The 14,069-nt window shown below is 43.5% G+C and overlaps 1 protein-coding gene across 2 annotated transcripts in view; it reads right to left on the bottom strand.

Annotated features, from left to right (window-relative positions):
* Positions 1–817: 817 nt before the first annotated feature.
* NDFIP1 (Nedd4 family interacting protein 1) overlaps positions 818–14,069 on the bottom strand; it is a 57,579-nt gene continuing 44,327 nt past the window's right edge. Inside the window, exons 6-8 of one of the 2 annotated variants that reach the window (XM_002710273.6) lie at positions 12,198–12,264; positions 8,652–8,757; positions 818–1,808 (exon numbers count right to left, since the gene is read on the bottom strand). In XM_002710273.6, the coding sequence (XP_002710319.1) occupies positions 8,654–8,757; positions 12,198–12,264 (171 nt within the window). In that variant the 3' untranslated portion in view covers positions 818–1,808; positions 8,652–8,653. The remainder of the gene's footprint in view (positions 1,809–8,651; positions 8,758–12,197; positions 12,265–14,069) is intronic. The other variant, XM_008255156.5, reaches the window with a different exon arrangement.

Here is a 14,069-nt window from a genome sequence, read left to right as displayed (position 1 = left end):
CAACTCTATCGTTGGTATCATATGATTTTAAAAAAAATTCTTTGAAGAGACTTTCCTAAAACTCATTCCTCTCTATTGCAAAATACATTTTTTGAGCAAGATCATGTTACACTATTACTGATAATAATAATTCAGTAATCATTGAAATGTTAACCCATGAGGCTTTTAATTTCTCCTTTTGGTTTTCAACTTTATGCATCATGTATGAACCTTAGACAGATTTCCTGTATTGCCTCTCGATCTTCACCGGCAAATGAAGGAACATTTTCAGCTAACATACTGAGCTGGTGCTGTTTGTCTAATAGGACGATCTTGCTGCATTTTCTAAGTATTTAAGTGGAAAATGGGGGGAAAAAACAAATGGCTGATGCTGTCAGAACCACTTCTCTCTAAATTTAACACAAGCAAGACAAGATCAGAAGTCAGGAGGACTGAAGGCTCTTCCGCCTCAACTGAGCACTCCCAGTACTTCACCCCAGCGGTTGTGTGAGCTGACAGGAAGTGCAAATGCAAAGAGCATGCAGGAAACACCGGAAATACAGCAGCTATAATTATGTCCAAATAATTAAGCATAATTGGGAATTCCAGAATGATTCAATGCCTCTATTTTATCCCATTACCTCTTGCAGAACTAAAGTTCATATATTTTTAGGGATGTATTGAACAGGATATGAAAGGCAGGAACTTCCTGTGCTTAAAATGAAGAATAAAACTGACCTAAGGGCAGGTTTTTTTTTTTTAGTATTTACTGAACGATTCTGTAAGATCAGAAAAAATCCCAACCAACAAATGTAAACCAAGAAAGTAAACACTAAGGTGCTACACAAGAGACATTTATTAATGTTCTGTTGTATTTACAGGTTTAACATAGCAAACCAAGGTGAATTACCACATGGGCAGAAAGCACATCCACTGGACGTCTGTAACTCACTGGTTTCTGCTAACACATTGTAAAAGCAAGTAGTACAGCATGTTAGGAACCATCTCAAAAGTTTCAAGCTAATTCTTCTTTTGCTCCTATACCTGATCCTCTAATCACACAGAGGATACCAAGAGTTAACATTTTAGTAATTAAGCTGCATTTGCCTGTGTCCTGTTTTACACAGAGACACTTAGAGAATTCCTTAGGTACACGCCACACAACAATAAGGTACTGCAAAATTTCGAATACAGACTATAAAAAAATTAATGTTTATTATTTACCAATTAAGACCATAGTTTTTGACCACATCTTGAATGTATTTTGCACTATGATTTTGCTTCCAGGTGTTCACACAGCACGACTGAATAAATTCCTAGATTAATTTTAATAGCAAATAATGGACTGATGTGCAGAAATGCAGTAATAACATAAGTTGTAACTTTTGAGAAAATACCTTTAAACTGCCAGCATTATACATATCTTACACTAAATTGTTTAATTCCAAATTCATTTTGAGATGGACGATGAATAAAGCAAGACTGCCCCCTACTGACTACAGGGACGTGGCTCATGCTATTTAAAATGGCTACAAACAATATATAAGGCATTATTGATACATCACAGACTTGATTGCAAGAGCTTTTTCAAACATTAACCACTAATGATTCAATGATTACAGAATTCGGCATTAACTAGTAAAATTTTACACCTAGGAACAAATAGAGAGAAATGATCGTTTTCAACAGTACTTTTATTTTTTAAAGCAGGTGATCATTCTTCTGTGTTCTGCATCTCGATTCACCTCCTGCAGGCTCTCTCTTGCTGCTTGAGAGAATCCACAGACGCAGGAAGGCCTGTGCCAGAAAACATCTGCCAGAGAAGGACACTGAATGTTGAATCCCGGTTAGCGTGTTACCTCAGTGGGAGAAGGACGTGAGGAGACAGGGGAAGTGCATTTCAACACGGCTCTATACACCGACATCAGACTCCTACACAGGCAGTACCTCTGCAGCTCTCTAAGTTCTCACAGCCTCCACAACTAGAAACAACGGGAGTGCTTTCTCTAAAATTCCGTGAGGTCAGGGGGTTCTCTCTTCAAGCCTCCCAACAAAAGCACAGAATGGAAGCTGCACGTCTTTATTCTACACTGCATCCTGTCAGCAACAACTGCAGCCTAGGACAGAACAGAATCCCAATGCACAGGTGATTTTCCTAATCTACCCGAAGCTACCGTTTGCCCTGGTAATTCCATCAGATCCTACACAAAGATAACTTCTACCAAGGATACCAGTGTCATGCTGTACAGCAATGTTGAAATACACATGTAAATGCAGACAATAAATATTTTTTAAAAATAAATTTTCTTTAAAATTCAATGTATTTTGGGACACACTTCTCTGAAAATAACAAAAATGAGGATACCTCAAAAAGTCTACGGAAAACTCATATTATGAAAAAAATTGCATGGATTTCAGGTTTTTGTTTTTTTTTTTAAGAACTCTTGTATATGCAACCCCAGAATAATGTTCAGAAAAGCATAGGGGGCCGGCACTGTGGCTTAGTAGGTTAAGCCTCTGCCTGCAGTGCCAGCATCACAAATGGTCGCCGGTTCTAGTCCCAGCTGTTCCTCTTCTGATCCAGCTCTCTGCTGTGGCCTGGGAAAGCAGTGGAAGGTGGTCCAAATGCTTGGGTCCCCGCAACCATTTGCGAGACCCAGAAGAAGCTCCTGGCTCCTGGCTTCAGATCTGGCCATTGCAGCCAGTTGGGGAGTGAACCAGCAGATGGAAGATCTCTCTCTTCTCTGCCTCTGCTTCTCTCTCTCTGTAACTCTGAATTTAAAATAAATAAATTTTTTTTAAAAGGGGGGGGGGGACTGCCACACCTGCACGGGCCACTGGGTGGACGGAAGGGAGCACCTTGGGGCTCTGATAGGCCCAGCTCCAGCTATTACGGCCATTATGGGGAGTGAACCAGCAGATGGTTCTTTCTCTCTGTCTCTCCCACTCTCTGTCTGTAACTCTACCCTTCAAATAAACAGGTGAAAAAGATGCTCTCAAAATAATGTCCATACATTTTGTTAAATGCAGTTTTCATCTAATACTTTGAGGTATTTCTGCCTAGTGAATTTTTTTTTCTCATGGAACTAGCCAGGGAAAGAAAACAAGTAAAGATGGAAGAGGAAATAATAACAAGATACACTGATTACTAACAAGTTTTTTGAGAAATCATTTGTGGCATGTGGCATTAAGTGGGTTAGATGGGCTTATCCATGGCCCCCCAGCTTACTTTCCCATATCCCCAAACTACCGGGAAGGCCGCATGAGGCCTCCACATGAGGCGCTACAGGAAGTCACCTATGCTTCCAGAGAGACTAGCATTTTTCCAAACCCCAAATTCAGATGTGTTTGGGCTTGAAGTAAACTTGTAATGCTGACACAAGGGCAACTACTCTTTAGACCTAGATAGAGAGACAAAGGCATCAGAACGTGCAGACCTCAGAGGCAAAATAAAACTGACAGAGAGGTGTCAAACAGAGGTCTCTGCTGTGAGGCTGACTCACTGCAAACCTAAGCACTCTCAGTTTTATCAGTTTTGATTAACAGATGAAAACTGATGAAACAAGGAGCATCCAAAACACTAGTGCTTGCAAGAACACGTAACACAGGCCAATCACCTGGCCACAGTCTGAGTTTACGCTGCTCCGGCCTTAGCAGGGTGTTTAACAGGTCCTCAAATCGTGAGCTGTTCCAAGTTCCTTAAGAGGAGGAAGTCTCCGTCAGCGTACAGACTGCCAGCAAAGGGCTCCTGGTGAGGACCGCACAGCACCCGACCTGATGTGTGAGCTGCAGCTCATGCAGGCCTTGAGACCATGGACACGGTTACTTAGCCACAGGTCAGATCACCTTGCAAACAACAAGGATCCACAGCCAACAGAGCATTTTCACTTTTAGGAGGAAGACAAACAGTTCTTCTTGGGCTCGTGTTACTTTTTTTTTTTTTTTTTTTTTAAGTAAAAACTCTACTGGAAACACCATTTCTACTGTCTTGCTACTTTATAAAACATCCAATAAGCCATATATTACCTTGAAATGAATTTCCTTTAATAAAATAAGAGCAGTGTTAAAGAACAGGGAAAGATTACAGAAAGGGAGAAATGAAAGTGTTTGTCTTAGGCAAAGGCAGAGAGAGAGGTCTTCCATCTGCTGGTTCACTCCCCAAATGGCCGCAACGGCAAGAGCTAGGCCATCTGAAGCCAGGAGCCAGGAGTTTCTTCCAGGTCTCCCATGTGGGTGCAGGGGCCCAAAGACTTGGAACATCCTGTGCTGCTTTCCCAGGCAAGGAGCTGGTTCAGAAGTGGAGCAGCCAGGACTCAAACCAGCACCCATATGGGATGCCGGCTCTGCAGGCGGCAGCTTTACATAACTGCTATACCACAGCACTGGCCCCGAAAATATTTGTCTTAGGTGAACAAAATTTAAATATTTGATGCCTAATACTCAGGGAGCTCACCAGGTCACGAGAATTTTTTTTTTTTTTTTTTTTGGACAGGCAGAGTGGACAGTGAGAGAGAGAGAGAGAGAGAGAGAAAGGTCTTCCTTTGCTGTTGGTTCACCCTCCAATGGCCGCCGCAGCCAGCGCACTGCAGCCAGCACACCACGCTGATCTGAAGCCAGGAGCCAGGTGCTTTTCCTGGTCTCCCATGGGGTGCAGGACCCAAGCACTTGGGCCATCCTCCACTGCACTCCCGGGCCACAGCAGAGAGCTGGCCTGGAAGAGAGGCAACTGGGACAGAATCCGGCACCCTGACCGGGACTAGAACCCGGTGTGCCGGCGGCACAGGCAGAGGATTAGCCTATTGAGCCATGGCGCAAGCCACAAGAATTAATTTTTAATTACGAAGGTCCCTAGCTGATTAATGCAAGGGCTTAAAAAACTTTTTACTGGTATGTCAGATGGGGTTTAAAGAACAGATTTTAGAACACATTAAGCTAAGTGCTTCAGTAGAACAAGCAGTGTCAGCTATCACCAAGCACCCATGTCCCCACCTCCCTGCTGTGGTAGCTCTGCCCTGGTTGACCTGGCAGCACCACAGAAGGTGGCATTCCATACGACTGTGCTTACCAGTGCACTAACAATAGAAAACGTATGAACACTTTGACGCTTTCCCCGTTTCACATAAAGCTCTAAGAACATCGCGTTTCTGTGGCCTCCCCACAGTCACACACTCCTTGGTACCACTGTGTGCACCTCTGTAATCGCTCTAGCTCTGTCACCAAGTGGGAAACCACAACACTGAGCTTCTCCCTGCACTTGCTTTTGCAAAACCTGCAGGATTTCTGAAAGGGAACCCTGAGCTGTCCCTGTGCTAACCCCACCTGAGTCGCACAGGCTTTCAAGGACTTGTAGTCAACACCCACCTTGCCCGTTTGCAGTCAGGGGATCTCCTGAAGCCTGGCAGACCAGTACTGTATCTGGGGTCGCCTGACAAGAGTCACCTTTCTCACCCTGAGCAGCAAAATGCCAATGTTAGGAGAGCGCAGAGAGTACTGCAAAGTTACTTTTAAAAACTCTGACTTTTGGGCAAAGTCAGTCTGCAGTCAGCTTTGAACCAGTGGCATCAGCATCCAAAAAAAGAGAAGTCAGTAGAACAAAATAAAGCCTTCACATTTCATATGATGGTTTTCCAAAACATCTTCCAACTAAAAATCCCATCTGTTCTACCTAGAGAAATAAAGCATGCTACGTCTGGATCTGCGAGGCAAGTTCTGACCCCCGTCAATGAACAAAGCACATTCAGTCCCATAGGCTATTACGGCTTTTCAGGTTCCCTCCAGGGATTCCCTGAAAATTAGCAAGGAAGTCATTAGAATTCTAAATGCTGCTTTAAGTCCCTAAAACCCTTCATTTAGAGCGCTGAATCCTCTGGGCATGTCAGAAATTATTTCAAATTAACCAGGTTATCAAAGCTGGACAGCACAGCAAATAAACATTATTATGCCCTCCAGCGGGGAGCACTCACTCAGCTCGGAGCAAGTGTCTTCCGGCTCCTAAAGCCTTATCAGACAGACTCCCGACTTCAAACAACCCCCTGAACAGCTCCAGCTGCACTACTACCAAGGACAACCCGCCTTCAATCACAACTCTGAAGATGCGCTGTCTTACAGGCAGCACACTCTCATCAAACAGCTCAGAAGTCTTAAAAATCAGAACAGAGACGAGAAATCTGGCCCCTAAGGAACTTTTGGACACCAACAGAATAAGGGAGATTTGGAGGTGATGTCAGCACTGCTCATGGAGAGGACTTGTAGCAACCCCAAAGCACTAACTTCTCCATCTTTGGTAGGTAACAGTGCGATCTAGGGCCAGATATATATTACAATCAGACATGCTGATAAATAACTACAATGTTAACTGAACAGAGAACACCCGATAAGTCTTAAGGACACCTCCAGGTGTTAGGAACAAGGCCAGTGGTGTCTAGAAATCATGACTGAACCCAGATTCATGACACGTCACACACTTTTAAACATGCAAGAAGAGCCATCCCTTAAAAGCAAACATGAACGCAAAGTATATACTCCCTTAATGAAACTGACTTTTTAAAAATTTTTTTTTATTTTTTGACAGGCAGAGTTAGACAGTGAGAGAGAGACAGAGAGAAAGGTCTTCCTTTTTCCATTGGTTCACCTCCCAAGTGGCTGTTATGGCCAGTGTGTTGTGGCCGGCGCACTGTGCCAATCTGAAGCCAGGAGCCAGGTGCTTCCTCCTGGTCTCCCATGAGGGTGCAGGGCCCAAGCACCTGGGCCATCCTCCACTGCACTCCCTGGCCACAGCAGAGAGCTGGACTGGAAGAGGGGCAACCAGGACAAGATCCAGCACCCCAACCGGGACTAGAACTCGGGGTGCTGGCGCCGCAGGCAGAGGATTAGCCTAGTGAGCCACAGTGCCAGCCAATGAAATTGACTTTAACACAAACCTAAGTAATCTGCTACTTCCATAAGTACAATTAATTACACATGTAAAATGCTTAACACTATCTGATACATGGAAAACCTTTCTTTTTTTTTTTTTTTTTTTTTTTTTGACAGGCAGAGTTAGACAGTGAGAGAGAGAGAGATAGAGAGAGACAGAGAGAAAAGAAAGGTCTTCCTTCTGTTGGTTCACCCCCAAATGGCTGCTATGGCCAGCGCACTGTGCCGATCCGAATCCAGGAGCCAGGTGTTTCCTCCTGGTCTCCTATGCAGGTGCAGGGCCCAAGCACTTGGGCCATCCTCCACTGCACTCCCGGGCCACAGCAGAGAGCTGGACTGGAAGAGGAGCAACTGGGACAGAATCTGGCTCCCCGACCGGGACTAGAACCTGGGGTGCCAGCACCACAGGTGGAGGATTAGCCAAGTGAGCCGCAGCGCCAGCCAAAACTTTTTTTCTTATACTATGCTTTGAAAAAGCTGGTTTGTTGCATTCAAAGTGTCAGTGCATTGCATTCTGTTGCTTAAAAGCTTACAATGCTGTGCCTCACCTGGCAAATTAAATATGGTAGATAATTTATTTTCTTAAAACATATACCCTGAGACCACCACAAGTCTTCAAAATTGAGAACCCTACTTTCAGATATAGTTACCTATGTAAACGATGACATCCAGCAGCAAATACATGGGCTTAGCCTTGTCAGGAGCCAACACATCACTGGGTTTAAAGGTCAGCTCAGTGAATTTGATGGTTCCCCTGGAAACGGGTTTACTACTCAGCATATTTGAGAACACGGCTTCAGCTGGCTTTTCAATACTACGGTTTGCTCCAACAAAGCTGCTGTCCCCTGAACAAACTCCACACTTCCCTGCCTCTTTTCTGCTCTGCATCTGTGCTGAGTGATTCTGAAACTCCTCCACACTGTTAACTTCTACCAGTTATAATTCAACTACCATTCAAATCCGGACTGCTGTCTACAGCCTGGCTGGTGGCCTTCACCTAGCCTGGCCTCCAGGTGGCGCTCAAGGTTCCGCCCCACCATTCACATAGTTTCCCAAACTCCAAAAGAATGAAGAACCAACTCCAAAGAGGACTACTGCATCATGTTCCCAGGAATGTCTCCCAAGTGAACTCTTTTTCAAGATTCCCTATTTCTTGCTTTAGGCAGAGACAGCCTCTAGGGAAAACCTCTTGTGAACCAAAGAGCCTTGGCAGGGCTTAGTCCTCCTGTTTTAGCAGGGGGGCAAGGGAAAATGTCCTTTCAAAGCCCCCCTTCTCTTCCTTGGGTTTGACCCTCCTCCCCAGCAGTGGTAACAGCAGGATGTGAGCCTGCAGACAGGCGGAGGGAGGCCTCAATGACAGAAGCCATGGTGGGCTTGTCAGCAGCCTGGGCAGGAGAAGCTCCTGCAGTGGCCAGTCCCTTCCTTCTGGGGCTTAGAAGCTCTGCAGGGTTCCTCCCGTGGAACCTTCAGGTCGCCAGGTGCAGGCCAGCAGCCATACCCCAGCTTCCTGACGAATGAGACCCCACTCTGCCCTCCCCGCCCCATGTGAGGTGGTGTCTTCTCTCCCACTGCAGTTCTTCCGACTTGCCTCATCAACAGCTTTTTACAGAAAACCCTTATAAAGCTGGTGACCATGGAAAGGTGGGGAGTGACCTCAACCCTCTCCCCCACAGACTCTTACTCTAAAACTGCAGGTAGCCCTGCAACATCCCCACGTTACACCTGAACTAGAGTATTTGTTTCCCCACCTTCAATACCTTTAATAAATAAAGAGAACTCTGGTCCTGGGGAGATTTGAGAAAGTTTCTGGCATCTTCCGAACTTTTGCATAATTGATAAATCCTCTGAGAAACAGCAGAAAGCCTAATTTAAAAAAGAAAAGTAAACAGTGAATGTATAAATTTCATGTTAAGTCCCCTCCCCAGAAGCACCCTCTTGATGGCAATGCTGCATCATTTCTCTGCTAACAGCTATCAAAACAAGAAAAATTTTATTTTCCTCCAGAACCTCCAAAAGATCTTCATAATCTTCATATCAAATTATCTATTCCTCAACAGAACAGATCTCTCAAACCATCTCTTTAAAAGGAAATGAAAACCCGAGGCCACTTGCAGTTGGAAAGCTCACTGAGAAGGGCTTCAGAACCTCCTCACTGAATCCCAAAAAAGTATTCCGAGATAATCAACCATTCCCCACCAAAAAGAGAGAGCACAATTTTTCTTGTTTAAAAGCAAAAGAAAAAAATTATCTTGTCTGTCCTAGGATTTGTTTCTGTTGACAGTACATACTGTTGTCCACTAGATGTCAGGATTCTCTTACTTATTACAGCAACTTTCAAATTTTTTTTCTTCAACTCAAATAAGGATAAAAAGTTAATGGAAAAAATGGGATCAAAAGATAATGCACATTTTCCACAAACGGTGTGACGATCCCTCGTATTTCTCTATTCTGAACTGGACTGAATTTGTATATACCAGAATCCACAATCGCAGAAGCCTGTACCTCCTGCAAGAGTGGTGATACGATATATCTCCTCCAAAAGGGACTCTTCCTTCACAGGCTTAATGTTTTTCAAGATGTATTCACTTATATAAAAGGAGAGTGGAGGGAGAGGGCAGGGGAGAGGGAGAGAGAGATCATTTACTTAACAGTTCATTCCCCAAATGACCCCCAAAGCAGGGGCTGGACCAGGCTGAAGCCAAAAGCCAGGAACTTAATCCCGATCTCCCATGTGAGTAACAGAAACTCAAGTACTTGAGCCATTATCCACTGCTTCCCAGGTAGATCAGAGGCAGCTGGACCAGAAGCACAGTAGCTAGGACTCATACTAACACCCTGATACGAAATGCACGCACCCCGATTTTAACCTGCTATGCCACATGCCTGCTACAGGGCCCTGAGTCTTAAACACATTTTTTAAAAAACAGCTTTATTGAGTTATATACTATAAAATTTATTCATGTATAATTCACTGGGTTTTGGTCTATGACCATCATCTCTGGATATTTTCATCACCCTCCAAAACACCTGTACCCATTAGTAGACACTCCTCATTCACTGGCTCCCTCCGCCCTTTCCCCAGCCTCAGACAAGCCCTAAACTACTTTCTGCTGGACACACTGTGAGACACACTCAGTGGTGGAGAACTCTGTACTCAAGACAGTGAAGTGACTTTTGGCAGTAACCAAGTCACCAGCACAGAACCTGGTGAACACTGCTCTGTATGGCACCAAATGCAATAGTGACTCAAGAGCAGGAGTTATCCCCTCAATAACTGTGTAAGGAGGATCCCAGTGAAATGGAGGGCGAGACCTGTGTGAAGCAGACAGATACAACTCAGCTGCAGCCAAAGGGCATCATGTGGGACTGAAGGCCAGTATTGCTCAACTTTTAAGAGAAAAAGGAAAGGGAAAGGTACCGTGGCTCAGCAATTTAACCAACCACTTGGGACGCTGGCATCCCATAGCAGGGTGCCAGTGTGAGTCCCAGCTGCTCCACTTCTGATCCAGCTCCCTACTAATGTGCTTGGGAAAGCAGCAGATGATAGCTCAGATACCTGAGTTGCTGCCACTCACAAGGGAGACCCAGATGGAATTCCTGGCTTTTGGTTTTGGCTTGACCCAGCCATGACTGTTGTGGCCATCTGGGTAGTAAACCAGCAGATGAAAGATCTCTGTCTCTGCCTTTCAAATAAAAGAAACAAATCAGCACAATTCGACTGTTTGATGTTACAAATCTTGATTATTTATTTGAAAAGCAGCCAAAGAGAAAGAAAAGGCAAGAGGGAAACACAAGGAGCACTCCCACCCCTGGTTCACTCCCCAAATGCCTGCAATGGCAATGCATTGCAATGGTAGGAGTTGGGAGCTGGGAAACAGAACCCAGGTTTCCCACATAGGTGGCAAGCACCCAACTAATTGAGTTGCTTCACAGCATCTGATGTGGCATGCAAATGTCTTAGCTGCTAGGATAAATGCCTGCCTAAAATCTTCATTTTTAAAAGCTGGTAAATAGCATCACTTGCTTACAAGTACATGGTTCACAACAAGAACAGTCAATGATGAAGGATTCATCTCCCAGGAGACTTTCATACAGAAAGGAAATTAGTCCATTAAATTTATCTATGTTGTCAACAACCTGCAAATATGCTCAGTGGTTCTTCCATGGCCTACTGAGTTTCATGCTGACTTTAGACTTGGGGGAGGAGAGGAGGGTTCAGCCTTTCTCTTACAGGTACAATTTAGAGAATAAGCAAGCTGAGGAACTATTCCTCTTAAATCTGTGGTTTTATTATTATTATTATTATTTTGAAAATTCCCCACAACCAAGGGAGAAGCAAACTCACTGCTTCTCTTTCCTTGAAATTCCCATGAGCAGTGGCTGAGGAGATGATGCTACTAGGGAGGTGGTAGATGACCTGTACTTTCTAAGTAAAATTTAGGGTCAGCAACGTATGGCTCTGTTAGGCTAGGCAATGCATGGCCTGTACCTATTAGGTACCTGTTGGGAAGGGGTACTAGGCCAAGCCAGACAGACTAAACAGCAGCAGCACCACCAGTATCTTAATTAAGGTGGTAACAAGAAGGCTCCAAACAGGAGAGAAGAGTAAGTGATGTCACAGAAGCAGGGAGCAATCACTTCTTCATCAAAATGACCCTGCTATTATGCAGAAATGACAGCAGGGACCCTGGGCCTCTCTTATCAGATCACATGCATTTTCTTCAAATAATGAAGAAGACAGACACATTTAAAATAACACATTCCAATGTTTATTTAGAGTCAGAAGACTGACAACCTAAAATGTGTGTGTGTGTGTATGCAATAGAAACAAATTCTCACCAATGGTGAACCAAAGAATTCTGGAAACCCAGTAGTTCTTTCAGAAGTCGTACCTAACATAGCTATACTCATATATTTTCTGTTTTCTACTGACACATCAGCCAAATATGGGCCACATCCACTCACGAGTTAGTTCCACTGGTTACAGCATGCCTATTGGGGTGAACCCAGTGTGAACCCTTTGTGGCAATGAAGGGATTGGCTCACAGGTGAGAGTCACTTTTAGTTTCCCACTGACCACACAGAGCAGAAGCACTTATGGCTGGGTTAGAAAAGAACTGCTCCAAAGAGATTTTCAATGTATGTGTCTGTTAAACCGATGATGATAACAACCTATATGAAATAAACATTTTAAAATTATACTTATCAATGATTAATATAAGCATAAAGAGTTTATGAACAATATTTTACTTATATGATTTAACATAACCTTTTCTCTCTTCTCCTGTGTTAAAAACACTTACCTAAAACCAGAAACACCCACCAAAGCCAGTACTGACCATCAAAGTATCCAGGAAAATAAGTGGAAAACTGAAAAATAAAGTACACTATTTTATAGCACCTTAACAGACACAGTTACATTTTAATTCAGTGACACACAAAATATAAAAATTTCATTATTCCAATGCTATCATTTAGCCATCACAATAATTTTAAATATTTAAGCAAAAGTATTTTATATATTACTAATTTGTAATGACTACAACAAATAAAAGCCTCTCTATTCATTAAAAAACTTAAAATATAATCACTTTCAATCGCTTTCACCTTTAAACTCCTTTTTTGAAAGTATATAGCATTTTCTTTTTAAAAACCTTTTTCTCCTACATAATACTGGTCCTTCCAAAAACATTTCAGTGACAGTTTTACTTTGCTCATTCAGTGCCAGAAGCAACTGTCCAGTTATTATCACATTTCTTTTTGCATTTTTTTTTTTTTGACAGGCAGAGTGGACAGTGAGAGAGACAGAGAGAAAGGTCTTCCTTTGCCATTGGTTCACCCTCCAATGGCCACCACGGCCGGCGCACTGCGCCAATTCGAAGGCAGGAGCCAGATGCTTATCCTGGTCTCCCATGGGTATCACCACATTTCTAATGAGGACTGATTTGTTCCTACTCCTCCAGCTTTCCCTTGAACTTGGAAGCTTCACCATGCACAAGGGTAATCTTATTCCCTTGCCGGTGACTGGCTTAAGAATGGGCACCTTGGACAATGGGAATTAAGGGTTTCTGAGAAGGCATCCTTGTACTTGAAGAAAAAAGAAATACAGACGGTCCCAACTTGCAATTCTTCAGTTCTACTCATATGATGGTATGAAAGTGACAACAGAGCTGATGCCACGGCTCACTAGGCTAATCCTCTGCCTGCGGCACCGGCACCCTGGGTTCCAGTCCTGGTCGGGGTGCCAGATTCTGTCCCGGTTGCCCTCTTCCAGTCCAGCTCTCTGCTGTGGCCCGGGAGTGCAGTGGAGGATGGCCCAAGTGCTTGGGCCCTGCACCCGCATGGGAGACCAGGAGGTAGCACCTGGCTCCTGGCTTCAGATTGGCGAGTGCACTGGCCACAACAAACTGGCCATAGCAGCCCCTTGGGAGGTGAACCAATGGAAAAAGGAAGACCTTTCTCTCTGTCTCTCTCTCTCTCTCACTGTCTAACTCTGCCTGTCAAAAAAATAAAAAGAAATAAAAAAATATATATACAACTTAAAACTTAAATGAACTGCTTATTTCTCAAATTTCCCATTTCATATTTGGACCACGGCTGACCCTGGGTAATTGAAACTGCAGACAGCAAACTTCAGCCAAGGGGAGGACTACTATATAGTATTTTATTTCTTAATAAGATTTAGAGAAAGAATGAAAGCTGGTTTAAAGCTTGATTCTTAACCTAAAATCCTAAAAAGGTTTTAGGTGAGTATATGTTAGCTGTCTAGGGGAAAAGCTTGTAACCTTCTTCAGATTTTAGAACCCTGAAAGTGTTAACAACTGCTTCATAATAAATAAGATGGATCTACTTCAAAATCTGCAGTAGTCAATCATCATGCATTAATTCGTTTAGTATGCCAAGTTATGCTGAATAGATTGGTTTTGTCTGTAAGGTTAACAATGACAACACACTTATCTGAAATCAGAGAATAGTGTTAAAAGCCTAGATAAATATTTTACAACTTTAAGCTACTTCATGCAATTTTAACTGTTAACTCCCGGATCACTAAAGACATAACTCTCTCTAATTGATTTCAGAGGTATGCCCCTAATGGGGTAGTACTTGTTAAACACTTTTGGCTCTCCAATACCAGAAGGAAGTTAGAAAATTAGAGGGCAAGACAAAATTACACA

Source organism: Oryctolagus cuniculus, chromosome 6, assembly GCF_051225735.1.
Source record: "Oryctolagus cuniculus isolate XC-2025 breed Fujian yellow rabbit chromosome 6, ASM5122573v1, whole genome shotgun sequence".
Taxonomy (NCBI): Eukaryota; Metazoa; Chordata; class Mammalia; order Lagomorpha; family Leporidae; genus Oryctolagus; species Oryctolagus cuniculus.
The sequence above is the reverse complement of the archived record's forward strand: the minus strand, read 5'-3'. Positions and strand labels throughout refer to the sequence as shown.